At 41.7% G+C, this 27,569-nt stretch overlaps 1 protein-coding gene across 3 annotated transcripts in view; it reads left to right on the top strand.

Annotated features, from left to right (window-relative positions):
* The window catches only part of DAB1 (Dab, reelin signal transducer, homolog 1 (Drosophila)), a 1,330,586-nt gene extending 1,303,460 nt beyond the window's left edge, over positions 1-27,126 (top strand). For all 3 annotated transcript variants that reach the window (XM_011973852.1, XM_011973851.1, XM_011973853.1), the window contains 4 exons: positions 6,070-6,618; positions 10,268-10,395; positions 10,745-10,855; positions 23,756-27,126. In XM_011973852.1, the coding sequence (XP_011829242.1) occupies positions 6,070-6,618; positions 10,268-10,395; positions 10,745-10,840 (773 nt within the window). In that variant the 3' untranslated portion in view covers positions 10,841-10,855; positions 23,756-27,126. The remainder of the gene's footprint in view (positions 1-6,069; positions 6,619-10,267; positions 10,396-10,744; positions 10,856-23,755) is intronic.
* Positions 27,127-27,569: the final 443 nt, after the last annotated feature.

Here is a 27,569-nt window from a genome sequence, read left to right as displayed (position 1 = left end):
CTCATGAGACTTATTCACTACCATGAGAACAGTGTGGGGAAAACCACCCCCCATGATTCATTTATCTCCACCTAGGGGAGACGCATGGGGATTATTACAATTCAAGGTGAGATTTGGGTGGGGACACAGGCAAACCATATCACCGGGTCAGTCACAGCACTGCTCTGGGCCCTCTCCCAAACCTGTACCAGATTACGGACTTGGAAGACCTGGGTTTTAGTCTTGCTGCTTAACCAGCCACATTGGAAGCTGTGGACAAGCCACTTCCACATATCCAGATTTCCTTTCTTTAGCTGTTAAAATTTTGATAGATTACCTCCAAGATTTCAACTTTTAGAACACGAGTCTAAAATTAATTTCAATTTGCATGTTTTTGCTTTCTGACTCTAGTTAATATAACAAAACTGGCTTCAGTTGGTGTTAAACTATGTGCCTGATTTCTCCCTTAACTGGATATAAAAATTTCTGCAGCTGTTGAATCCCAATCTCCTTGTCACTAGTTGTCCAGCCAGTGATAAGGAGATAGAGAAGTGAACTGGAGTATGTGATACAATGGATAGACTGGCTCCTGGGGGCTTTTGAATCTGATGGGCCAGGTTTGAATCCTGATTCAACCATTTATTTCTAAGCTTTAGACTCCTGGGCAAATTTCTTCACCTACCAGAGTCAGTGTTTCTTCATCTTTATAACTGAGTGTAAAATAATACTTACTTTGCAACAATATCATGAGAATTAAATGAATCACTACATTAACTGCAGCTGCAGAAGCTGTATCACTACACACTGAAAACTGCTGGCACATCATCGATATTTAGTGTAGAATATACTGTATCATTATGATTATTCTGATTTCTACAGTAGATGAATATATGTCCTGTTCTACCTATATTTTTTCCTTTTCCTGGAAATTAGTGCCCGTAATAAAGTTTAGGTCTTCAACCTCTTGACTGCTCATAGCAGACAGCAGGAGAATGGGTGGCCTGGAGAATGTACTATGTATGAATACAGGCTCTGCCGCTAGCCAACTGCATCATACTCAGATAAATATCTTCTGAACCTCAGGAAACTTACCCATTTTAATGTGGATGATCATAATTCTACCTCATAGAGTTTTTCTAAGGATTGCATGAGTAAATGCAGGTTGTAAAATATGTACAGCAGTTCCTGGCAGTGCTTCCATCAGTAAGCACTCAACAGATGTTTGCTACATGGTTCTTTGGGAGCCTTGGATCTGCTATTCATACAGTGTGTAGCTGCATCAAATCTTCCCCTCATGGAGTTGCAATTTCTCCTCTACAAATTAAAGAGATAGCAATCACACTCACCCCAGAGGCTTGTGGAAAGGATCAACTTCACAAAAATGTCAGCTCCACAGGGTGAGAATATTTTTGGTTTTTTTTGATGACTGTTTTGTTCTTTGTTTTGTCTCCACATACTAAAGCAGTGATTGGCACCTAGTAGAGGTAGTTTTGAATGAATGAATCTATCAAGTGAGATACTGTGGATAAGAGATATCATACAAGTTCTGCATAAATGTTGGAGGAGTTCCTTCATTTTTAGTGCTTTTCTTATATTTCAGTCTGCCTTTTTTTTTCTTTTTTCAAATAATGGGGGTATCCCCAGGTGTCAGCATCTGGCTATAAATCACAATTTTCAACACTTTTTAAAAACCTAACTGTAAGGCAGCAAGGCAGGTGTTCCCTTTCACTCCACAGCAAGATTTATGATTGCTCTGAACTTCATGGCATAAACAGATGCTCGTTGGCACCTCCTCCCTCCACTACTGGACATTAATAGTAAACAGTTAACAAGCTGTTAAGTGGCTGTAGTGGCAACCCCCACGTGGCTCCCTGTGTCTAGTGCCACCACTGTCCTGCTGCTGGTGTGTCCCTTCGCTCATGCACAAGATCATGTGGCCAGACAGCCTTAACTCACAGGCCAAGGAGAGCCGGGCTGCAGGGACCCCCTAGGAAAAGTGAGTGGGACCTGCAAGCTCCTAAGCATGATGCCCAATTACCCTGTGCTACCTTTTTTTCTTTTGAATATTGTACTTTGGTCTGGAGCAGATGGCATGAAGCCAGACAGACATGCTAATAGCTCTCTCCAGAAAAGTGTGCACAGCCCATCTGTTAGCTCCTTGTGGAAAAAAAAAAAACAAAAGATGGGAGGGGAAAAAACCTGCCACCAACAGTAGAATCATCAGAGATCACAGCATTTATGCATTGTGGGTTTAATTAGACACCGGGAAAAATGCAGTGAACGTATTGACTAGGACTTGTTCATCTTTATGTAGGGCCTTTCTCCCGTCCCAAACCATGCTAGGCAGAGTGGAGAGACAGAGAGAATAAAGAGTTCCTGCCAACAGGTGGTTTCTAGTCTCATCAGGGAAGATAGAATAACCAGGCAATTACAATGCAGTGTGACAAATGTCATGATACAGGTGAGCACAGAGGACTGTGCAAGCCCAGAGAAGGACCAGTGGAGCTGACAGGAGCAAAAAGCCATCCAGCAGAGGTGATAGTGAGCCGAGTCTCCAAGAGCAAATCAGGGTTAGACATGCACAGAAGCAGCGGGATGGCTTTCCAGGCAGATGGGCCAGCAGAGACAAGAGACAGCACGTTGGGTTTTGTTTGCAACTGCTGAAGGGCAAGGTGCAGTGAGGATATGAATTGAAGATAGTGATGAAGAGGTGGAAGGGGCTGACCTCCAAGGACGCATAGCCAAGCTAAGACATGTGAGCCTTATACTAAAGACAGTGAAGTACCATATATGCATTTTAAAACAGTCGTTCCTGGCAACGAGGAGGGTGGAATAAAAGCAAAGCCAAAAATAGGCTTGATGTCAAGAGAGTGAAAACATCCCCTCATTCACCAAAATGGGCAGCAGGTCTTGGGTGATTGAATCCGTGGGTACTTCTCCACCTGCAGACCCAGCACCCCCTTCTTACTACAAATATTTACAATACCTCCTTTCATACCTTGAAATGAATTTCATAGATAAGGTAGTCTAGCTACACAATTTTTCAAAATGAATATAATTCTCTAATATAAGGCAGAAAGGAAAGAGAATTTGTAAGAAAAATGTATGTATTTAAATAAGGAAATACTCAGGCATGAGCACACTAGAAGGCATAACAGTCAGATGTATACACCTATAAGTAGAATCACTATCGAAAGCCATAGCTATAAGTCCAGACTGATACAGAAGTGTCATGTGGCTATACCACTATGAGAAGCGTTTCTGTCAGGGATGTCAGGGACTGCCATTTTCCAAAATAGTCAACACCTTTTGACAGTGTTCCAAACCAAAAATACAGTCTTCCCTCCCATGCACAGTTGTTGAATTCCTGGAAAATTAAATGCATTAAAATCAAGTGCAAAGATAACTTTGAATTCCTGTGTAATTCAAAGTCGATTCTGGGTGCAAATGATCATAAACAGGATGTGGAATAATGCTTTGTCATACGCATTGGTCTCATACATAATGAGATGTCTACTGTCAATGCTTGGGTCTCCTAAATGCCAGTAGTGTAACCCCCTCCACTTGTGACAACCAAAACACGTCCCACCAATTTTCTAGCCACCCCTAGGGGGCAGTAGTACTCCCACTGAGAACCACTGGGCCATATCAAAGTAAATCGGAAAACAAGACAGAGTTGCAGGATTCTTCATCTGTTGGTAGATTTAAGTCACTACATTATCATGCCATGGGTGAGGCAAGCTAAGCAAGCTTCACGTTTGAAGTTTCAGCTCCAGGGCCTCTTCATCCCTCTTGCTTCAGTGCAGTTGGACAAAGTAGTCTTATAAGATATTCTCCATTTTTTTTGTTGACATCCTTGTCTCATTCCGCAGAAGTATTTAACACTGCGAGATTAATCAGCAAGAAGCACAGGTGTCCTGTTGGTGCCTTTCTGGAGCCTCCTGTTAGGGAAGCATGGCATGAGAGGAAACAGGCACCTTGCAAGGAAAATCACCAGGCCTTGAATGTTGGCTCTAGCCTGTATCAGTCAGTTGAAGGCAGGTATATCTGTGACTGGAGTATGGAGTGAGACACCCTGCGTTCCATCTCTCTGGGCTCACAAGAGTCAGTGAGATGACTCATAATGTCATCAATGCCATAACACCCACCCATTGTCCCTTTGGAAGTTGCTAGGATACTCTGCATCCATTCCTCTTTTTTTCCTGGTCTTATTACACTGCATCGGTATCTTCCTACTGACAGCCATGGAAAGGCTTGTTTTGAGAGGCCCAGGCAAAGCTGGCTTCTCTATTCTCTGCTCTGCCCAGCCTGGGAACTTGTCTCTCAGGCTCAACTGCACATAGAGGTAGCCATTGGGCCCCCTGAGAAGGGTGGGGACCCCTGGAAGCACATGTGAATTTCCTGCAGGCCTGCAGTATCCAAATACAATCAAATAGTAGGCAAGGTCTATTAACTGCAAAGATCGGAAATTGGTCTTGGCCATCTGGGTGAGGCAGTGTGTGGCACAAAGGAAGGAACCCTGGCTTTGGGGGAACAGACAACCTCAGTTTGATCCTGCTCCTACCTCATGCAACCTGTATGACCCTGAGCAAGTTGCTTTTCCTTGAGCACCAATTTCTTCATCCCTAAAATAGAGATAATAATACCTACCCTGCCGGAATTTCGTGAAGACGCAAAACACATACTAGTCTATCTGGCATGTTGTAGGCATTTAATAAGTGGAGCTTGTTGCTGTTACTGCTATGTTACTATTATTATTGTAACAAGTGTCACTTGTGCTCCTGTTAAAATGTATATGTCTTACCTAAAAAGAATAATACAGTGAACAATTATCATGGTAATACACATGAGTACAGGCTATGGGGTTTTACAGTGTGTAAGTTATACTGATGTATGAGGTGCCCGTGAGTGGACAATAACCTTTTTTTTTTTTTTTTTTTTTTTGAGACAAGTGTCTCACTCTGTTACCCAAGCTAGAGTGCAGTGGTATAATCACAGCTCAGTGCTGCTTCAAACTTTTGGGCTCAAGTGATCCTCCCGCCTCAGCCTCCTGAGTGCTGAGACAATGGGACTCTGAGCATGTGCCACCATTCCTCACTACTTTTTAAAAATTTTTGGTAGAGATGAGGCCTTGCTGTGTTACTAAGTCTGATCTCAAACTCTGAGCCTCAAGCAATCCTCCCACCTGGACCTCCCAAAGTGTTAGGATTACAAGCATAAGCCACCACATCTGGCCCTATTTTTTAAATTCTCTGAAATGGGAATAATAATAATACAGAAATCATGCATAATACCTCTAGCTGCCATTTATTACATGTCTTTTGCATATCAAGCAATGTAATAAGTAACTCTCTAGCCTCTATCTAATCCAAACCATACTAGTAACTAACATTTACTGAATGTTGATCCTGTGTCCGGTACAATACTCCACATTTTAAATATGTACTCTCAATTAACCTTCAAATCAACCTAGCAAGGTAGAAGGTGTTTATACCCATTTTACAAATAAGGTCATAGAGCCTTAGAGAGATTTAAGAACTACTCCCCAAATTACACAGTTAAGAGGTGGCTGTTTGAATTTTAACCTAGGTCTCTAAAACTCCAACATTCAGATTCTTACTCACTTTGCACACTGCCTCAGGCCTGCGAAGGACGGTATTATAACCTGGTTTTACAACAAAGAGTCAGACTCTTAAAGAGCTTACGCAATTGAGAGGGTCCTAAGTGCAGCAGGAAGAGGAGGCAAGGAGAAAACCCAGGACGGCCTGCCTTCCATCCTTCTGCCCTGTCCCTGAGACACACAGCTTCCGAGGCTATGAGACTTTAGAAACTTCTAACAACTACAGAAATGTGATTATTAGCATTCTAGTTTTTGCTTACAGATCATCTCCTCAGAGAGGCTTTCCCTGACCACTTCTCTAGGATATAGGCTCCATGACAGCAAGGACTTTTGTCTTGTTCATCTTGGCATTCCCAGTCCCTGGCACACAGTCTGGCACTTAGTTGGTGCTTGATACATTTCTGTCAATTACCTGAGTCCATGCATCCTTCTTTCCCAGGACACCTGACTCTTCTTTTTCATTCTCCCAGGTTACGTTGCAATGGGCGCTGTCCTCCCGTCCTTCTGGGGCCAGCAGCCCCTCGTCCAACAGCAGATGGTCATGGGTGCCCAGCCACCAGTCGCTCAGGTGATGCCGGGGGCTCAGCCCATCGCATGGGGCCAGCCGGGTCTCTTCCCTGCCACTCAGCAACCCTGGCCAACTGTGGCCGGGCAGTTTCCGCCAGCCGCCTTCATGCCCACACAAACTGTTATGCCTTTGCCAGCTGCCATGTTCCAAGGTCCCCTCACCCCCCTTGCCACCGTCCCAGGCACGAGTGACTCCACCAGGTCAAGTCCACAGACCGACAAGCCCAGGCAGAAAATGGGGAAAGAAACGTTTAAGGATTTCCAGATGGCCCAGCCTCCACCCGTGCCCTCCCGCAAACCCGACCAGCCCTCCCTCACCTGTACCTCAGAGGCCTTCTCCAGTTACTTCAACAAAGTCGGGGTGGCACAGGATACAGACGACTGTGATGACTTTGACATCTCCCAGTTGAATTTGACCCCTGTGACTTCTACCACACCATCGACCAACTCACGTGAGTGCCCCTCACTTAAGACATAAAACCCAATGAGAGCCATAACTTATGTCTGGAGGTAGGGTTTCAGGGGTCAGATAACTCATCTCGCTTGCATTAATCAGGCTTCTTTGTTTATATTACTATTACTACTATTGCTACTATTACTACTACTATTACTACTACTATTACTACTAAGAGCTACAAATTTAGGTACCACTGATAACATACAAACCTTCTTCATATGTTCCATGTTTATTTTTAGACTTATAATAATGCTTAATGACAAATTTTGTTAGACCTGTTTGATGGATAATGAAAGTGAGGCTCAAGGTTGAAGACAATAGACAAAGTGGTATTGAACTGAATGTAAGCCTAGTATTTTTCCACCGTATTACTCTGCCTCTTAAGATTTTGTTAGTTTACTCATGCATTCGTTCATTTATTTATGTATAGTCAGCTTATGACACATAGATTTTGGTGTGGTTTCTTGAAATAAAAGTGAATGCAAACTTTAAAAATTTGGGGAACAAGTTTTAAACATTGGAATATAAAATAAGGATCAAGAGAAAACTTAGGGCAGAGATACAGCAGCCGTAAGGTCTTAAATAGCTTTTATAGCTGAAGCTTCATTTTGGCTTAAAGCTTCTGGTAGTTAAAGAGAACAAAAAGATGGTGCTGCAGAAAGTACTGGACTGGAAACCTGGAGATCAGATTTATTACTGACCAGTTTTGTACCTTTGGGCAAGGCACTTTATTTCTATGAGCCTCGGTTTCCTCATCTGTATGAGGGATGGGTTATTAAAAGGATTCAATGGTATATATACTCAAACATTATAGACCTCCCAGAACTTGAAGTATCTTTTATCCTCAGTATTAACACATGTTAAGTGGTTTTGTGCAGTGCTGGACCCCAGTTCTAGTGTTGACTCCTCTACCACAAGCTGTGTCTTTGGGCAAGCGTGTGACTTCTCTGAGACTCAGTTTTATCATTGGTAAAATAAGTGAATTGACTTGGATGAGCAGTGTGCATCCTTCTAGTTCCAGCTTTCAGTGAGTCTCCTCCAGCCCACATTTTTTCTGCAAACATCTGGAAAACAGTGACTGTGCAGCCAAATCAGAATCCAGATACACTTGAGCATGTGTACGCTTGTTTGACATAATTCAGGGAAGGTGTTCTGGTGACTCAGCCTGTGCCTTGACACCTGATAAGAGGAAAGAAAAGGTTCATGCTACAGTGAGTTTGGTGGTTTCATTACTGTCACAGGTGATATGGATCACTGCATGGCCAGTACTGTGAACTGTCAAAAAAACCCCACAATGTTAATACAAATAGATTGTGTCATTTCAGCCAGGTTCAGAATGCTATTCTGAAAATGAATGCCCTCGGTGTGTATAAACAACCCACTTGCACTCAGGCCATATGATCTACATAGTGGCGGCATCTCTATTTACACAGACTCACAGGGTTTCAGTGAGGAATAATGAATAAAAAACGAAATGTTAAAGAAATGACAGCCATGCATAAATAAGCAAGCATCTTTTTAAAAACAGACATCTCTCTTTCAATGGACTTATGTGCCAGCTACAAATGAAAGAGGAGAGTTTAAGTTCTTTGAGGGCAGGAACTGTCTCCATTACTCCTATACTTCTCATAATGCTAGCTTAGTGCCTGGCACATGAGAGGCATTTGGGAAAGGTTATAGAGAATGAAATAAACTAAATGGAGATCACTCAGCTACTGTTGTGTTTTAGAGCATTGTTGGCAACCTTGGCACTATTGATATGTTGGACCAGATAATTCTTTGTTTCAGAGGCTGTCCCATTATAGGATGTTTAGCACCCCTGGCCTCTAATCACTCTATGAGAGAAACATATATCCCCTTCCTCTAGTGTCGAGAAAAATGACTCCAAGCATTGCCAAATGTACCCTAGGGATGAAATTGCCCCAGACTGAGAACCACTGCTTTAGAGTATTAGAAGCATCCTATGAAGCCTTCTAAAAATTAAGACACCTACGTAAATAAACTCCTGTTTATGCTTTCCATTTATTTCATTAGGTAAGTCTGAGCAGTATACCTGTCAGAACTGGCAACTCAGCGTGTGTTCTCAACCTTTCGTAAGCAAAAATCCACTTCAAATACAATTCAGGATCTAATTAAACTAATATTTATTAAACATCTACTACCCTTCAGGGTGTTTGCATATAGCTTTAAACCCACTTTCAATATAGTTTGTTCCATAGTCATCTCCTGAAACAACACAGATTTCATTGCAAATTTTTTTTCCAAAAACTTACTGTTTTATTTTGAATGAAATTGGAAAAACCAGTCATTATCTCCTCTGACCCATCAGTATCCCCTTAAGAATGTTTTGGGTAGAGGATTGGTTGGATCAAAAGGGAACCTCCAATAAAAACAGAAAAGCACAGTTGGACTGGATACTGTCAGACAGAGCTCTGTTAAATGCCAGTGCTGCTATTTGATAGCTGTGTTAACCCTCAGCAAGTCAAATCACCTCACCTCTCTGAGCTGCAATTTCTCCATCTGGGAAACAAAAAAGTTACAGTAACAGCTTGCAGGTATTTGTATTAGGGTGTATAATGGATGGGAAGTGCCTAGCACAGTGTCCAACTCATTGGCACATTATAAACAATAAATGAGGAAATAGCATCATTTTTCTAACTATACAGTCATCAGAGTAAAAAGTATGCACTAAGTTTTACAATCATCATTCACTGTCTGATTCTAAGTTCTATGACATTATGAAAATTCAGCTATTAAATCAAGGCGTGCCACCCACTCACTTGGGTCTTAGCCAGTGACTGGTATTTTCAGTGACAAATTAGAAATTATTAAAAGAAGAGTGGTATCAAATGACGTATTTGTTCTACACCTCTGAAACAAATGAGAGGAGATGTGGGTGGGTCAGTCCAGAAAATGCATATCCTTTGTCCTTAGAGAATCAAGTACCAGCTGTTAAGTTGCCATCAGCTACATCCATTTTCCCAGATCACTGAGACACTTACTGTTTATTCAACGTGTGTTTATTGAATACCTACTATGTGCCAGGATTCAGAATCTGGTTCTACCAGTTGCCACGAGCAAATTAGCAACCTTCACTTTCCTTACCTGTCAAATTAGGATAACCTCTACCTCAAAGAGGTTTTATGAGGATTAGAGATATTGTCTGTAAAATTTCTAACAGTGTTTGACACATGAAAGGCCCTCAGTAAGTGCCCTCTGATGAAACACAGAAAGAAGAAAGCAAACCATAGCCCGGTAGATCTCAGCTTAATCGTGCATCAGAATAACCTTTAGCAGGTTGTTCAAACACAGAGTCTCTGATTCAGTAGATTTGGGGTAGGGTCAGAGAATTTCATTTCTAACAAATCCCCAGATGCTACTGCTGCTGCTCGTCCAAGGACCATCCTTTGAGAACCACTGCCTTACCTATCAGTGTGGACGAGCTCCTTCCTGAAGTCAGATGTGTGAGAGGAAACATCAATACGTACAGAGAAATAATTCAAATATTCAGCTGATTCCACCGGAAATAGGAAGAGGAATCCTAAGATTTGACTTGAATATAAGCAGATTCCTAAGGTTTCTTTGGGATAAATTGATTGCAGCCAGGCACTTAAGATGTCTCTTTTTCTGTGGTGTCTGTGTAGCTCCAACCCCAGCTCCTAGACAGAGCTCTCCATCCAAATCATCTGCATCCCATGCCAGTGATCCTACCACAGATGACATCTTTGAAGAGGGCTTTGAAAGCCCCAGCAAAAGCGAAGAGCAAGAAGCTGTAAGTGACCAGTTTGTTATTTGTGTTTTTCCTTAAAATTAAGACCTCTGTAACTGAAATGGATAATGCATGAGGAAGCCTACATAGAAAAGAATGCTGGCTCAATCTCATAAGTTCTCAAGGGGTTGCTAAAGGGGCTTTCTTTTGTGTTCAAATGAGTCAGCTGAAAAAGACTGCCTTTTTATTAAATTGTTACTACAAGTCCACATTTGTGGTGTAGCATCCTCTAAATGCCATTGCACCCTCCTTTACAATAACTGATTGTGCTGCATGAAAGTATATCCAGTTGTCTTATATTTTCAATGGTTGAAAAAAGAAAAAAAAAAAGTATTATCTTCTTGTGTTCTAGCCTGATGGATCACAGGCCTCATCCAACAGTGATCCATTTGGTGAGCCCAGTGGGGAGCCCAGTGGTGATAATATAAGTCCACAGGCCGGTAGCTAGATAGCGCAGGTCTGGGTAGGTATCTGTCCTTTTTATCTCCTTTACCCTTAAGCCATCTGCTTTCCCTTTTGGTTGTTCTTCACTTCTGAAGCCACATCCTCAATGTTTGCACCATGTCTCCTTGCCTGAGCTGTATTGCTGATGTTTGCACCATCGCTTCTTCCCTGAACTGTATTCCTGATGTTTGCACTATTTCTCCTTGCCTGAGCTATATTACCAGTGTCTGCACCATGTCCCTTTGCCTGGTGTCTACGTTCTACTTTGCCTTTTCTCATGGATGCATGACCTTTGACATACTCTGGGAGGTAGGGGTAGGGGTGAGAAGTGGGAACTGATCATATTATTTTATTAATAATATGTTCTGCATAGGTGGTGGTGATAGAGTGAGGCATGGTCCATGCTACTTAGCATGGATTTAGTTTCTGAAAGCATCAACATTTTGAGATGGACACATTCTGCCCACCCTGATAATTTCTCAGTGAGCCATGGTCCAGATGCTTTAATCTTTTAAGCAAAATGTCACTGCATTTGCCTACACTCTGCAGATCTAAAGAGGTCACCAAACACACAGAGAAGCCAGACTAAGAAGCAAAAACAAGCAGTGCTTGAAATAAGATTGATCAAGATGTAAGATCAGAGGCAGCCCTTTTTGTCTAGCCAGAAAGGACCCTGTACCCTGCACCCTTTCTGATGTGAAATTCAAAGCCCAGAGATGTGTACTACTCACTTCTGAGGCTGAGCTGTTTGCACCTGTGCTGCAGCACGTGGATTGCCACCAAATCACTTCAGATTCCATCAGCAGCTACTTTGAAAGAGATGTACTTACATTTACTAGAAGTGGTTTTTGGCACTTGAATTTCAATACATCTGATTTGATCGAAAGAAAGAGGAGCTGATGAAGCAAACCTTCTTAGGAGACAGAAGTACACCTTGTTACCCAGACATGATTTCTAAGGTCACTTCTTGACAAATGTGTTCAATTTTCAGATACTTTCTTAGTTTTCTATAAACACACAGCACTGCAAGGCCATTCCCAAAGGGCTCCTTTTTTAAGTTCTGAACAGCATGGTCAAAACCATTAAAATGGTAAACAGTTTTCACCACTCATAAATGGATTCTGAGGCTACTTCAGAATTAGTCTTAGTCCACACGTAAGTTAGACAGTTACTGAAAGCTAATATGGTATTCTGAAAGTGTATTTTGTTAATAGATATTATGATTAAAGAACCTAACACACTGTATAGTTTGCCACATTTTGTATCAGTGCAATAGCATATAATTATATGTCATGCCATGCAAAACCACCTAAGATTCACTTAGAAGTTCACTCTTGCAAAGCTACTTTGGGAGTTGGTGTATTGAAATCAAAGTCAATGTTTCAGGAAAAAGTTGGGGACTATAGGCAGACTCCTTGGGATGATTCCCTGCGAGGTTTTTTACCCCCTGCCTAAGTTGTATTTCACATGCTCAACCTTGCCTTGAAAAATTTGGTGAATGAACTAGAGGTGACAAGAGCCATTCATCAGGATAACAGCAAACATCATCCTAAAATTGAAGTTCTTCTAGAAAACAAAGATGACTTATACCATTTGCAGATCAATGTATCAAACCCTCATCTTTATGAACCTGTTCAGCTTGAGACAATCCTACAGGCCAAACTGTTTCATGGGGCTTTGGTCTGTTCCACATTTAATGCTCTGTCCAGCACCTCAAGCCACAGCTGAGCTGTAAGTGGACATAGCAGTAGTGTGGGAAGAACTCAGGATTTGGACTTGAGTTTAAATCCTAACTCAGCTACTTAATAGTGGGAAATCTTGGGCAAGAACCAAAATTTATTTTGAGTCTTGGTTTCTTCATCTGCTAGAAGGGGCTTATATTCTCCATAATGGTAACTGAGATAGTTTATGTTGAGTATCTAGCATGGAGACAGACACCGAGTACTTAGCTTAAAATAAAAATCTAGGTTCTAGAACAACATTGTTTGAGTTCAGCGTCTGGCTCCACCACTTCCTGGTTATGTGACACTGCTGAGATTTGATAATCATTCTCTATTTTATTTTCTTCATTTGAAAAATAAGGATAAAAATAGTGTCCACCTCATAGGGTTATTGTGTGAACTAAATAAAGTGATGGATGTGAAGCTTTTAGCACTGTGTATAGCACACAGAAAGCACCTGATAGATGCTAGCTGCCATCATCATCACCATCACCATCATCATTATCATCATCACATATATCCAATTAATGCAGGCTCCCCACTCTCTTGGATTTTATACATTTAGCCTTTATGTATAAGGCCATTGGTTGAGAGGTTTTGCTTTGTACTTTATCTTCAGATAATTAATTTTCAATATGTGTCACAACAGCTTTGGAAGGGAAAAAAAATGCCTGCTGCTTAGCTCTCTGGCTTGTCCCATCCCATAATCCAGAATGGCCCTGGTTTGGGCCTCACACAGCTCACTGCCAAAAAATGAGCTGTCTTAGAATCACATGCAAGTCAAAATAAGTACCTCCCAGCTCCAGAGGAGGACTGGACTGTAATCTTCAGTGAAGTAATTTTCTCCCTTTGAAAGCTTAGCCTGGCCACTTCACAGTTATTGAGATTCAAGTGCCAACGGGCAGATGCCAGCTTTGCAGACATAGCCACTATGACACACATGAGGGACGTCTGGGAGAACCATTCTGGGTCCCTCCATCGACAGCAGCACAAGCCACATTTGATCTTTCCATCTCCATCCCATTCTCCCATCCACCCAGCTGAAAATTTACAGATTGCAATTTCTTAGTGCCTTTCCAAACATTTGGAGAAGAGAGACCATGCAGGGTTAGTTATGTCCATGGCTTTATTTTTTTCCCCTCTGCTTTCATATGGTTGGAAAGCAAGAGTCCTGTCCCTCTTATCACCCTTGCAACCATTATCACCAGCTGTTTTCTATTAGAAATACCCGCACAGTTCTGAGTAAGTAGGGATGACATCTGTTGATAAGCTAACGCCATATCACACCATAGTAAGAGGAAACAGACGGACTCAATCCCCGCAGGTGGAAGCTTCAGGGCCAATCTCAAACAGCAGTTCTGTTTTAGCAATAAAGGAAAATATCTTCAATTACTTCACTTTTTTCCCCTACCCTCCCATCTGGGAGAATCACGTGTCTTTGAAAGACTGGGTCAACAAGGGCAAAAAGAACCAAAATAATATTATAATGGCTGGTATGGGAATGGCAGGTAATTTATACTTCACTGATGTGTTGCTGGAGCAATTTTAAGGGCAAAATGTTAGCTTTTGAGGAGATGAAAGAAAAATGAAAACATTTATTTGGTTAAATGGCTAAGTAAATAAACTGCCTATCAGACTTTCCCAGCTGTCAAGTCAGAGTAGCATCTGTAACAATGGGGAATTGTTTGGTCTGCCTCCCGTAGTAACAATAGATATTGCCATAAATAATAAGTTGCTGTCATTTTTTAATACTTATCTTCGTAGTGGGAATGCAAGACATATAACATTATTACCTGATGGATTTCTAGTGTTCAAGGGAAAGGAAAGCTGAACCTCAGATGCTTTGGGAAGAAGAATCTTAGAGAGAGAGAGTGAGAGAGAGGAAGAGTGAGAGAGAGGAAGAGAGAGAGAGGGAAAAAAAGGAGGAAGGGAGGGAAGGGAAGAAAAGGAAAGAAAGGAAGAAACAAAACACAGAGTCAGGGGCCTTGGGTCTGATTTTTACTTCCAAAGCAGGTGACCTTAGGTAAGCATATATCCTTTCATATGGATAAACACAGATAATTGCAATAGCTCTCTCCCCAAGCGGTCCAAGAATCAAATAATATCATGAAAATGAAAGTGTTTTATAAGCTTTGAAAGTAAAGTACATGTATTTGGGATTATTATTACCATTTTCTTTTTAAATACAACCAAACAACAGACCCTTAAAATAAAGAACGACAGGCCGGGTGCGGTGGCTCAAGCCTGTAATCCCAGCACTTTGGGAGGCCGAGATAGGTGGATCACGAGGTCAGGAGATCGAGACCATCCTGGCTAACACAGTGAAACCCCGTCTCTACCAAAAAATACAAAAAAACTAGCCAGGCGAGGTGGCGGGTGCCTATCGTCCCAGCTACTCGGGAGGCTGAGGCAGGAGAATGGCGTAAACCCGGGAGGCGGAGCTTGCAGTGAGCTGAGATCCGGCCACTGCACTCCAGCCTGGGCGACAGAGCGAGACTCCATCTCAAAAAAATAAATAAATAAATAAATAAAAATAAAGAACCACAAAACAACGGAAAATGACCTATTTTATGGACACAGGACTCAATGACAAGTCCAACCTACGTTTTTGGAGGGCACAGTGTCCCACTTCCTCGGACCTTTATGAACATAGAGACTTCCTGTTGAGGTCCTGTAGCTGGAGAGTGATGGCACTGGGTCAGGCAGAAGATGACCAGGGTCTGGCTAAGGGCAGTGTCAGCCAAGACCTCAGGCATAGTGCCAAGAGATATTTACAAGCTGAAATCAACAGGAGGTTAAGGCCGAAGGGACATGGGAGGTGAGGAAGAGGATATAAGGTAGGATGACACTCAGGTTCTTGGCATGGGGATCTACATGGTGCCAGTCACTGTGCTAAGGAACACAAAGCAGCATTTTTGAGCAGAAAGAAGGCAGGTTTACTTTGGGACCAACTGAACTCAAGGTGCCCATGAGACTTCCAAGTAGAAATGCCAGTAGGCTGCTGGATACAACCTCTGGAGGTCAAAAGAGAAATCAAGGCTAGACATGGAGATTTCCATATAGGTTTTGGCCATTGGAGTAGTGAGTGCAAGTAGAATACACTGATCATCTAACCAGAAGTTGCCAAACTCTCTGTAAATATGTGTGCCTTGTGGGCCGTATGGTCTCTATTACAGCTACTCTACCATTGTAGCAGGAAAGCAGCAAAAGACGATGCATAAATGAATGGATGTAGCTATGTCCTAATAAGACTTTATTTACAAACATAGGCAGCTGCCAGAATTGGCTAACAGAATTAGATCAGGCTGACTGTTTCTAGAACCACTGCAGAGGGTAATCATGATGCCTTTCACTTACTACTAATAATAAAAAATATTTTAAAATTACTAGTATCACCTAATTTAATCCTCACAGGAACACTCGGGTATTTTTATTATTCCCATTTCACAAATATTACAGGCAAGATAGAGAGTTTAACAACTTGCTAAAATCCAGAGAGTCACATGTAGTAGCACCAGGATTTGAATCTAGACCCAGATTAAATAATTCAAACGCACTCAAACAGAATCAGGACACCTGGGTTTTAATAGCATCACATCAATTTAGATGTATGATGTGAGGCAGATGGCTTCATTTCTGATCTTTGGTTTCCTTTTCTGTAAAACATTCCCCACAGGTCCTTACAGCTCTGACAGTCTAAGACCATCTAACTTGCCCAAAGTTACCCAGCTACAGCATGGAACCAATCCCCAAATAAGATGTTCCAGCAGCATCTCTCCCTCAGGCTGTCTCTATTCCCATCTAACAAAGGAGAAGACAGAATCCCTAAAATATGCTGACTTCATTAGGATCCCCAGAGACTAACAGCCCTAGATGCAACCCGCTCCCAGTGACCGCGAACTTACTCAGAAAAGGCCTTCCTGCTTGTGGTAGATAATTGGTGTCAGCAACTTCAGCGTCCTCATCTGTTTTATAACAAGGCCAAAAAAGATGATGTACATGCGTAAAACAGATCATTGATACCCATCATTGTTGTTATTATTGACGGGGAAATAGAATGTTCTTCAGAACATGCACAGTTGCCTCGAAACTCAGGTGGTGCGTCTCTGTATTCACCAAGCAGGTTTCAGCACCCAAGACCCCAGGAACTAGGGCATTCGGCACTGACAATCCCTAAGGGATTATCATCAAATCCATTCGTGTTTTGAAGACTTTTCTACCCTAACAGCTAGACTTTCAGACTCAAAGTGGTCAGAAAGATTTGTTTTTCCTTTTGTTTGAATATAAAGCAAAAGAAGACTGCCAGCATTTAAGATACTTCATGTTATACGAGCTGACTTGTAACTTCTCACAGTCCCATAAGGTAGATGTTATTCACTCCTCTTTACAGATGAAGGAACTGGGGTCCAGATAGGTGAGATGCTCGCCTAAGTTCATATAGGAAGTTAGGAGGATTTCTCGGGTCGTAGATGTTATTCACCCCCCTTTACAGATGAAGGAACTGAGGGCCAGTCAGGTGAGATGCTCGCCTAAGTTCATATAGGAAGTTAGGAAGATTTCTGGGGTCTTTCTGGCTCCCCAAACCCATGCATTCTTCTTGACCCTACACATGGCTTCAGACAGAACTTTGAGTTATTTTAGCCTTTTTCCACTCTGACTACCAATATCTTTTTCATTTGTCAAGCCAAGGAATGTAAAACTCCCACTGAGCTAGTCCTAAGTGTTAGGGCTAAAAGACCATGAGGCTGAATTTGCTGCCTGGGCAGGGTAATGCTGAGGGACTCAAGCTTTGGCTCACCTTCCAGCTTTAGTCTGATCCCCAGCTTGGCTTGGCGCTTTTCTTATCCTAGGCCCCCGGATGGGGCCTAAATGGGCTCACTCAGCAAGCAGATTGCATGGCACACCGTCGACCTCACATCGGAGACCACCCTTGTCAGCATGCAATGTCTTCGCTCCACTAGTGAGATATCTTGCTTTTGACATACTTTTGTCAAAGGTAGTCAATCTTTCCAAAAACAAATACAAGAAATATTAAATGGGCAGAAAGTAATCAGCACAATTTAGGTAGCTTCCAAGAGCATCTTGTTATAATGTGACCTAGGAAACCATTTGCCCTTATACTTCATGCCAAAGAGCTGGGGCTGGGAGAAGAAAGCAAGGAAACCAGCACAGAAATGGGAGTCCGAACCCTGGGCTGCTCCCTGGCTCTGTACTGTCTCCTGTATGGCTTTGGGAAAGTACCCTTTGTGTCTGGGGCTTCAGTTTCTTCATGCAGAAAAGGAGCTGTGGGCCTGAGGGCCCTTCCAGCTTCAACCTTCTGTGAGAGGGAACACATGCTAGTGGAGAAGATAGTAGGCTTACAAAGACTTGAGTATGTTTACATGAAACTCCAGGAAAAACAAACCTAGTCTATAGCGATCAAAAGCAGATCAGAGCTGGCACTGAGATAGGGAGTTGACTGAGAAGGCATAAGAGAAGTCTTTAGGGTGAAGAAATGCTCTAGAGCTCACATGGGTGTATTTGTCAAATTCATTAAACTGTACATTTAAAATGGGTACATTTCATTGCACGAAAATTACACCTCACTGAAATTGATTTAAAAATAAGACTAGGTAAAATCGTGGAGATGGAAAGTAGATTAGACTAGGGCTGGGGATTTGGGGAATGAATGGGAAGTTATTGCTTAATGGGTACAGAGTTTCTGTTTGGGATGATGAAAGAGTTTTGGAAATGATGCTGATGGTTGCACAACGTTGTGAATGTAATTAATACTGCCGAATTGTACACTTAAACGTGGTTAAAATGGCAAAGGTTATGTTTATGTTTCACCACAAATCAAAATCTAAAAAAGACAAAAAAAAGCAGTATGTTCCAGCTCTGCTGTGTGCTGGCTGAGTAACTGCACAAGTCACCCAACTGTGGGGAGCCTAGGGTTCTTTGCTGTAAAATGAAGACAAGAGGCCGGGCGCGGTGGCTCACGCCTGTAATCCCAGCACTTTGGGAGGCCGAGATGGGTGGATCATGAGGTCAGGAGATCAAGACCATCCTGGCTAACACGGTGAAAGCTCGTCTCTACTAAAAATACAAAAATTAGCCGGTAGTCCCAGCTACACGAGAGGCTGAGGCAGGAGAATGGCATGAACCCGGGCGGCGGAGCTTGCAGTGAGTGGAGATCGCGCCACTGCACTCCAGCCTGGGCGACAGAGTGAGACTCCATCTCAAAAAAAAAAAAAAAAATGAAGACAGGAGCACTAAAGGCACGGTCCTGGTGTGTAGCTCAAGTAAGATCATGTGACATTGGAAAGACCATATATAGACTGTAAAAGTTTCTGTAGAGATATACCACTATTACTCCAGTCTGTGAGTCCACTTGGCTGCTGTAGTTGAGCACATAATTCATAGATAGTTAAAGGATGTATGGAGTAGTCTGCAAACGGTGGAAATTTCTGTTACCCACAGGGGCCTGCAGCCAGGTTGTTTGCATTAACTCCACATTCATTCTGCACAATTTCCCTGGGCTGATCCAGCACCATTCTTATATTAATAACTGAGAGCTCATCTGCAATTGCACCTATGTGCTGTGAAGGAGAGGCCATTTGAAACGAAACCCACAGGTGATTATTAGGCCTAAAACCATTGTCTATAAAGGGAGGATAAAGCCACACTCCCAGACATAAGGGACCTAATGTTTTTTGGAGTATCTCATATGTTTCAGACTCTGTGCTAGACAATCAACATGCGTTCCCCTTCACAGAGGGGATTTCTAGCCTCATTTTACAGGTGAGGAAACTGGCACCCAAAGACGTTAAGTGCCCTGCACAGAATCCTAGGGCTGCTAAATGCGTGATGGTAAGAAAAAGAACAGCAGCCTCTGACAGTCAGGTGCAGGCCCACCCCCACAGCAAGGTCCTGGCATTCTCCTGCTGAGCATCAACGTTTCACATACCATCAGCCTCAGACAAGGCACCTCAGTGACCGCGATAGGTCAAGACAAAATCAAGACCACCAGGTCATCAGGGCTGAACACAGGCAAAAAGAATGAACATTGTCAAAACGGGAAAACTGATGAAACATTTCTCTAGCCTGGTTTCAGCCTTGCTCTGTTCTTCTTGCCTTCCAGATAAGTATTGTTAGGATAATCACAGAATTACCCCCACATTATGACAGCATCCAATTCAGAGAAAAACCCCACTTTGTTGACCATCCCCCAAATCACTCACCTTAAGACCAAATGTTGTCATACATTCTTTCTAATACCCTCTTCCAGAGATGCCTCATTGCTCCTCCCTCTGTGGTGAGGAATAACCCAACATGTTCAACTACAGATATGTCCCTGATGGTCTTTCCAGCAGAGCCTTGTCAGGAGAACACTAAGCTAGGCCTGCATGACTTAGTCTCCTTTGCTTCTGCTCTTTTACTGCACCTTTGAGAAAATAGGGTGTTTCACTTACAGAAAGGGTAGAGGGTGGATTTTGCTTTAACTTTTACTGTATGGTTTCCATCTACTTTGTTATCTAAAAATAAAGATATTAATATGTCAGAATCATATTAAAGTTCACAAGTATTTGCCAACTTCCACTAAGAAAAGAACTGTTCATTTACTCATTCATATCTGCATTCTTCATGTTGTTAGTGGATGCACCTCCCATGTTCCAAGCTTCATTCAGAATTCGGGATACTGACATGCAAGGCCCAGTGGAGCTCAGTGTAGAACATGCTAGGAGATGCCATAGTAGGAGTGAAGACAGAGATCTGCACAGGTTCTGAAGTATCCAGGAGCACAGTGGCTCATGTCACCTGCAGCGTCCAGGAAGCCTTGTTATTTCAGTTAGATCTTAAAGTATGAACTTCAGGAACAAAGAAGGCTCCGAAGCCAGAAGGAACTGCCTGAATGAAGTCCGAGAGATGGGAAAATTCCAGCATGGGAGGGTGAACCCCAAGTAGGGTTTGGAAGGTAGGATGTAGGAGAGAGTGGCAGTAGAGGAGGGTAGTTGGCAAGGTGGATGTTATGTGCAGTCTTGAGGAGTTTGCCTTTTCCTTTGAGTGACAAGGAGCCAGGAGGGCTGTCCCAGGCAGGAGACTGGCATGGACAAATCCATTTCAGAAAGATATCCTGGAGAAGCATAAAGAAAGATTTTTTTTAACATGATTTACGTGACCTGAAGGTAGAGTTTTGATTTATGGTCTAGAAGGGGTATTTATTATCTCTAATGGACTAGGAGACTAATGGGCCTTGTGTGCCCGGCGAAGGCGCTTTGACCTACCCTGTGGGTGATGGGGAGCCTCTGAAGGATTTGAAGCAGGGCAGAGACGTGAACAAATCTGCCAAAAGAAAACAAACAAACGAAACAAAAACATCAACAGCATGTTATGTTAATGTGTGATTCCATTTAGGCTTTTGGAATTTTGAAAATAGTTCCAAGACCCCGTTATGACCTTGCCAGAGGCCAGGTTGGAAATTTCTGAATCAAATGATTCCTTAGCTCCCCTCTAACTCTGACAGTCTAAGATTCCGTAACAAGGAAGGTAGAGCTATTGCCAAAACGTATAATGCATCACAGTGTCAGACTTTGGGATTATCTGCTGCTTGGGGTTTTCCACACCACTGCTCCCCTTCATTAGTGGGGATAATTGAGAGTTGACTGCAGTCGTTACTGCTGTTGTGATGGGTATTTGAAGCTAAATTCCAGCAAGCAGGAGATGTGTGAATATTTATCTCAGCTGCAGAAAGTTAATGCAGTGTGGCATTAATTACCCTGTCTGAGCCTGCTGTCTTCTTCTGTTTTTAGGTGTCATTTTCAGTTGGATAAATTAGTTTCCAAAATTAGAATAGAGCAAATTGTAGGGTGAGATCAAGGGAGCCTGACTTCTTGGGGCATCCAAAAAGAAGAATGGGCTGAGAACGTCTACCCAGGAAACATTAAGATGCGTCCTTGAAGCCCAGCACAAGCAAAAAAAAAAAAAAAAATGTTTTTCTCCAGTAGTTGTACTTAACTATTTTTGACTCCACCCACCGCACTTATAGAACACAAACATGCAGTAAAGTTACATGTTTAGCCTTACAACAGGTATTTGAAATCGTTCAAGAGACTGGAAAGGAATAGCTTTGGTGTTTAATAAATCATAATCTTACTATAGATCTTGCTACATTTGATTTTGAGAGAATAAAGCCAAATTGGAGTGTATTTAGGACAAAGAGATCAGAACTGTGAGGAAACTAGAAACAGCATTATAGTCATTCAGTAATTCAGCAGACTCTCATTGAGGACCTACTGTGCTAGGTTCATATTTGTAAAATGGCAGAAGGAACTGGCAAGTGGTAACCTAGAAGTAGGGCATGGAAGAATGGGCTTCCATACTTTTCTGTCATCAGACATTTGGAAGAAGGATTATACTTATTTACATTTCCAAGGGCAGTAGAAAGTCTATGGGTGGAAGGCATGGAGGGACAAGTTGGCACTTTGTTACACTGCATAATAGGGTGCCTCAAGGAAAGCAGTTCCTTCCCATTGGAAGAATAGAAACATAAGTTCTAGAGGAACCAGAAATTGGATCTGATGGCAGGAGTCCTGCAGTCTACTCTTGGCATGGATACTAAGTAACCCTGTGACTCTGAAGAAACAAAAGCCGTCTTCACAGGACTTCAGATTCCTCATCTGTACAATGATGGGCCGGGACAACCTTATCTTCTAGGCCATTCCACTTTACAGTAGAAAGCAAGCAATATGATATGCTACACACGAGAGACAGCACAATGACCTTGAGATCACACAACCTCTCAGAACTTCAGTTTTTGTCTGCAAAGGGAGGACTCAAAAAATAAAAGCCACCCCCAGGACTATAAGGCAAATAAATAAGACATGAGGTGCTTTGTAAACTCTGAAGCACTTACAGATGGAAGGATTGGGGTCTCTCTCTCTCTGTCTCTAATGGTCACTGTTGTAAAAGACTAGAAAAAGCACTGGCCCCTGGACCCTGTTTTCAGTTCTCATGTCTCTGGACTTACTAACTGTGTGACCGTGGGCAAATTATTTAACTTCTCTGTACTTAATTTCACCCTTGCAAAAGAGAGAAAGCATCTGCCTTACAAGGCTGTTGTGATGAGATAAAAAGACAGTGTACTTGAAAATACCTAGCATGGTGCCAGACACATGGTAGGGGCTCCCAGAATGCCAATTCATTTTGAAGTTTCAAGAAAATAAGCAAATAATAATAACCTATATGGCATGGCAGGAGACAAGCTAATATATAAAATATGGTAAAATTAGGATTTCCTGGTGTCCATTTAATTCTGGCACAGACCTCCAAGAGTGACAGCATAAAGGTCAATTTTAACAGCAGGTCCTGTGCATGCTTAAAACCACAGTATCCATCAAATCTTCTTGGCCAGTGCACAGTGAGCCATCTCAACATCAGCTGAAGTCTGACGTGGTTTAAATAGGGTGGAACACTGTTTCCTACCTAGGTGTGGATTGCAGGTTTGCTGCATTACATGCTGGTTGAAAATCCCTGTTTGTGCGTGGGGACAGCCCCCTGGGTGTAGGCAAATGATTGGCTAAAGCGGACGTCTCAGATTGAATGGAAACAAGTCCAGAAGCTTGTAATTAAAAGCCAAAGACACACTTGCTGTTTCTCTTGCTCAACAGTGCACCCAGGCATCACTGTTTGTAGAAGAGTAATTTTAAATAGAATTTCAGGGTTCTCAAGTGGACATTTATGAAACTGTGTTGGAAAAATGTCCACTTGACTCACAGTAATTGTTAGCATTTTCTGAAGATGTATTGCTACCAGGCATTGTGCTAGATACTTTATATATGCAATCTCTAATTCCCTCAAGAACCCTGTAGGATAAACAGTATTACTCCCATTTTGTGGTTGGAGAAACCAAGACTCAGGATAAGTATCTTGTCCACATGACACAGCTTTTCTAACTCCCTACTATACCATGCTATTTCCCTAACAGGGCAATCAGTTCCAACTTGAATACGAAAGACAGAACTGAGTGCATAGCTATTTTGGATGATAAAAGTGTTGCCAAAATGATATGCACCCTCATCAAATACTCCAAAAATAACCTAAGGTCATCCATCATAAACTGTCACTTTTCTGTTTTAATCCTAAACCCGTTTTCCAAAAGCTGTCTCAGAAAATCCATGCAAGTGGAAAGGGCAGGCCTCACTTTGTTCCTTTATCCACAGGAGCCGGAGCCTCTCTACGCGCAGATCAACAGACCTAAGAAATAGCATCGATGCGAGCTCGTGGTGGGTGCTCAAGACTGGCATGGACATCAGCATCACGACAGGCTCTCTTGTATTCTTTCACCTCATCCCACAAGAAATTCATGATTGCCCAATGGAACTCGCTCAGAAGAGGGAACTAAGCGTTTTTGGCAACCAATGGCAGATATCTATGGCAGCACACACAGAAAAGTATAGAAAGATCCACCCAACATTAAATCACAAATCAAGCAAATGCTTACCCAACAAATATTTGAGCCCTCATAGCTGGGTTTAAGGTGACCCAGTGTGCAAAATTATTAATTCCCTTTTTATTTTTCTACCTGTTGACCACTGTTGAGACACCAAATTTGGAGTGACAGGCATCAGAGGATTACAACAGGGTTGGAACTGACTTCTTTAAGCAAAAGCAAAGGGTCTTCTGTGACCACAATATCATCATCCATATGCCTTTTCACATAGGATGATGTGTTTTTTGTCACTCCATGGGGCCTGGTCTGCCATTTTCCCCCCTTTCCTTTCTTTGTCATGTTTGAAAATTAGTAGGTGTACAAATTTTTGTATTGCTTTTGACTTTTTTTAGATATGGGTGAAGAAATCTAACTGGGGAGAAAAAAAGCCTCAGTGAAATGAATTAACTTGAAATTACAAGACAAATAAGTGGTTGATTATTTGTTATGATCAAGAATGTTGCCAAAACAATCCTTTAGCTATTCTGCATCCTGGTGAAGAAAGACAGCTTTCAGTTTGAACCTTCATTCTGTGAGTAGGAAAAGACATCAGATCCCATTGATGAGAAAGATGAAAAAATGCATCTGATTTCTTAAGAAGCTCTAAACTCTTAAGTACAATAAAATGATATTTTTTATTTTTCCGATATCTTGCTGCTGTGATGCTATGCAGACAAGTGTCTTCTCCACGTGCCATTTTCAAAGAAAAGTCATTTGCCAAATAATTCTGGTACAATTCTGGTAATGTGGTTTTGGATTTTAAAAACCAACTTTCTAAAGGAACAATGGTGGCATACATATTCAGAATAACAAACTGATTCCGTGGTCCAAGTGGTTCATCTCTATCTCTTTTTGTACATCAGAAAATTCAAATGGGATTTTTATTTTATAACTTGAAAAAAAAAAAAAAAAAACCTTACCATTAAACTCTTTAAATATTTAAGGGAAATGGCTTTAAGGAGTTCTAATGAAAAAAAAATTGTTGTTTTTTTTTTTTTGTAAATATAAATGTTAATGAAAATGCTTTTTAATAATGCCATTACACTGTAGAGAAGGTAGCAGATTGAGTGCAAGGTGTGACAAACTTGATGGATGGGGCTCACTTTCCAGATGTTATTCTGGAGCATATGGTAGGAAGCTGGAGTGCAGGGACCGCTGGCACGAGCAGTTGGCCAATCAGCAGCTAGTGAACGGGAAGGGAGCACGTGACTCCATCATCTAGCCTTTCCACGAGAGTCCCCACCCTCTGTGCAACACAAGAAAAAGACAATTCACATTCTGAAGAATTCAGATTCTGAAACTCTCCCACCTCCCCCCTCCCACCTACCCCATATAAATCACTGGACTGTTTGTACGTGAAACAGAAGAGGCTAAGCTTCCTTTTTTTACACTTATGAGACAAAAAGTGCAGTGTTTGGTTCGTATGTTTAGCACATGATTTTCATAAAGAATCTATATATTTTTGCCCTACAGAGAATTGTTATACAGGTCAAGTGTGTTTTCCTGATGTTCCTATGCAGTTACTGTATGTTGAATTTAGTGTTTTAACACTAAGAAGAAAACTTTAAAGATTCGTGTGATTAATTGGATTTGGGGATAATTATTATTTGGTTTTAAGATTTGAAAAGTAGAATTTCCATTGATATGATTGATTTGAATAGGCCTGTATTTGGTTCTTCATATCAATAGAAACTAAAATGATTTGGGAGATTGATTTGAAAATGATTGTATACTTGTTCACAAAGAGAAAAGTGATACATCAAGGTAATGGTTATCATTTAAAGCCCACATTTTACACTATCAGGTCACAGGAGTCTAATTTTTTTTTCAGTTAGATAAACTGACCAAATGTCTATTCAAGAATATATGTCAATGTCATCCTAATGTGGAAGGTCCGAAGAACCAGAAAAGTGAGAAGGGCCGTTTACCTCCCTCTGTAGCTATCACCTGTTGGTCCACAGAGTTTCTCAAGGAATGAGCAAACATTTTAGATTAGGTAGCCCTTTCATATGAAGGGGAAGATGGGAAAGGTGGAATGACTGTAAGAGTTGGCTTGAGACCAGTTCAATTGTTTTCTGGGGATTTGATAAGATAGGCAGTTCCCATGGGAAATTGCTTAAATTGCTTTGTTGTCTATGATTTGATTCTAAACAAGTGGTGCTATCTTCTCCCTCAATATGGCTGTCTTGAGTTTGTCTTGCAGTATCACACCGTTATACCAATTCTTTGAGTTGCTTGTGACACATTCAAAGGGAACTCTGGCTGATGTTGCTGTTTCAGGTATACCATCTGGAGTTAATTTCCTAGCAGAAGGTGAAAGTCCAGGGGACTTGTCCTCTTTCATTGAACATGATTGAAAATATAACTGGCTCTGAACTTCAAGAAGACGCCCAAGTGATGCATTAAAGTGAGGGAAATAAAGTCAAGATTTTTCAACTGCCATCCATATTCTCATTGGCAGCATTCTGATTTTTTTTTTTTCCCAAGCACTGTTTGGTGAGCCTGGAACCACCGTATCCTGTCCCAGGAATACAGTGAAATTTCCAAGCAAGAGCTGAGGTGCCAATACCAAAAGACCATGGGGAGTCTGCACAGTTCTGGTTAGATCAATAGAAAATCCATGTGTACAACTGTTAATTCCTCATCCTCCACTAGCACTAAATTTGTCACTTTAAATTTTGAAACCAGGGAAACGCCACCTGTCATTTTGTCCCCATTCTCCATAGCTCTTCAATCTTTACATGCCGCAAAACTTTTTTGATAGCTCGTACTCATCCCAGTGTCTCCTGAAACCCCATCATGTAATGTACCGGGCACCTTCTTTTAAACAAATGTTTACTCTGTGGGTTTGGTTCATTTCAATTTCTGCGTTCTGACACATATTTTTTTAATAAAGATGAGAAAGAGAAAATGACTGTTGCAGTACATTTCTAGACCTACTTTAACTTTACCTCAGATGACAGTTTGTTAACATATATGGACACATTATTTTTAACTTTATGTACAATGCATTCAACAGAACAGCAAAATTTTTAGAAATTTTCCATTAATTTCTGTAACACACCATGTAAAACTGTTACAAATAAACATGTTTGAGAACAACACCTTAGCCTGGCTTTATTCTACAAGTTTTCACTGGATATTCAGGCTTGGATTGGAAGAGGAAATTGCTTTGCCTAAGATTCCATCTGACCAAGTGACAGCCTCTGTTTTCCTGGCCCTGGGCTAAAAAGAGCAAGCTTCATTGGGGAGTAAGGTCAATTTGTCAGCCCTCAGTTGAATTCAAGTACTTGCTATGCTTGGAAAAGCAGCCACAGATAGGAAGGAGGATGTTGTCAGGAAAAAAGCAAGCCCTGGGTAGATGTGGTATTTGGACCACATTTAGCATGGGACTTTTGAAACCGGGAAAGACTCTGGGACTAGCCCTGTGAATTGTGTCTTCCCCTAACACAAAACAAAAAACCAATTAAACTATTGATTGGAAAACGGAGATTAATCTAGAGTGTCAAGAGTTCCCCATTGTTCATTTGAAGGTCATCTGCTTT

The sequence above is a fragment of the Mandrillus leucophaeus genome, unplaced genomic scaffold (genome assembly GCF_000951045.1).
Source record: "Mandrillus leucophaeus isolate KB7577 unplaced genomic scaffold, Mleu.le_1.0 Scaffold14, whole genome shotgun sequence".
Classification (NCBI taxonomy): Eukaryota; Metazoa; Chordata; class Mammalia; order Primates; family Cercopithecidae; genus Mandrillus; species Mandrillus leucophaeus.
Note: the sequence above shows the minus strand (reverse complement) of the source record. Positions and strands in the feature narration are given on the sequence as shown.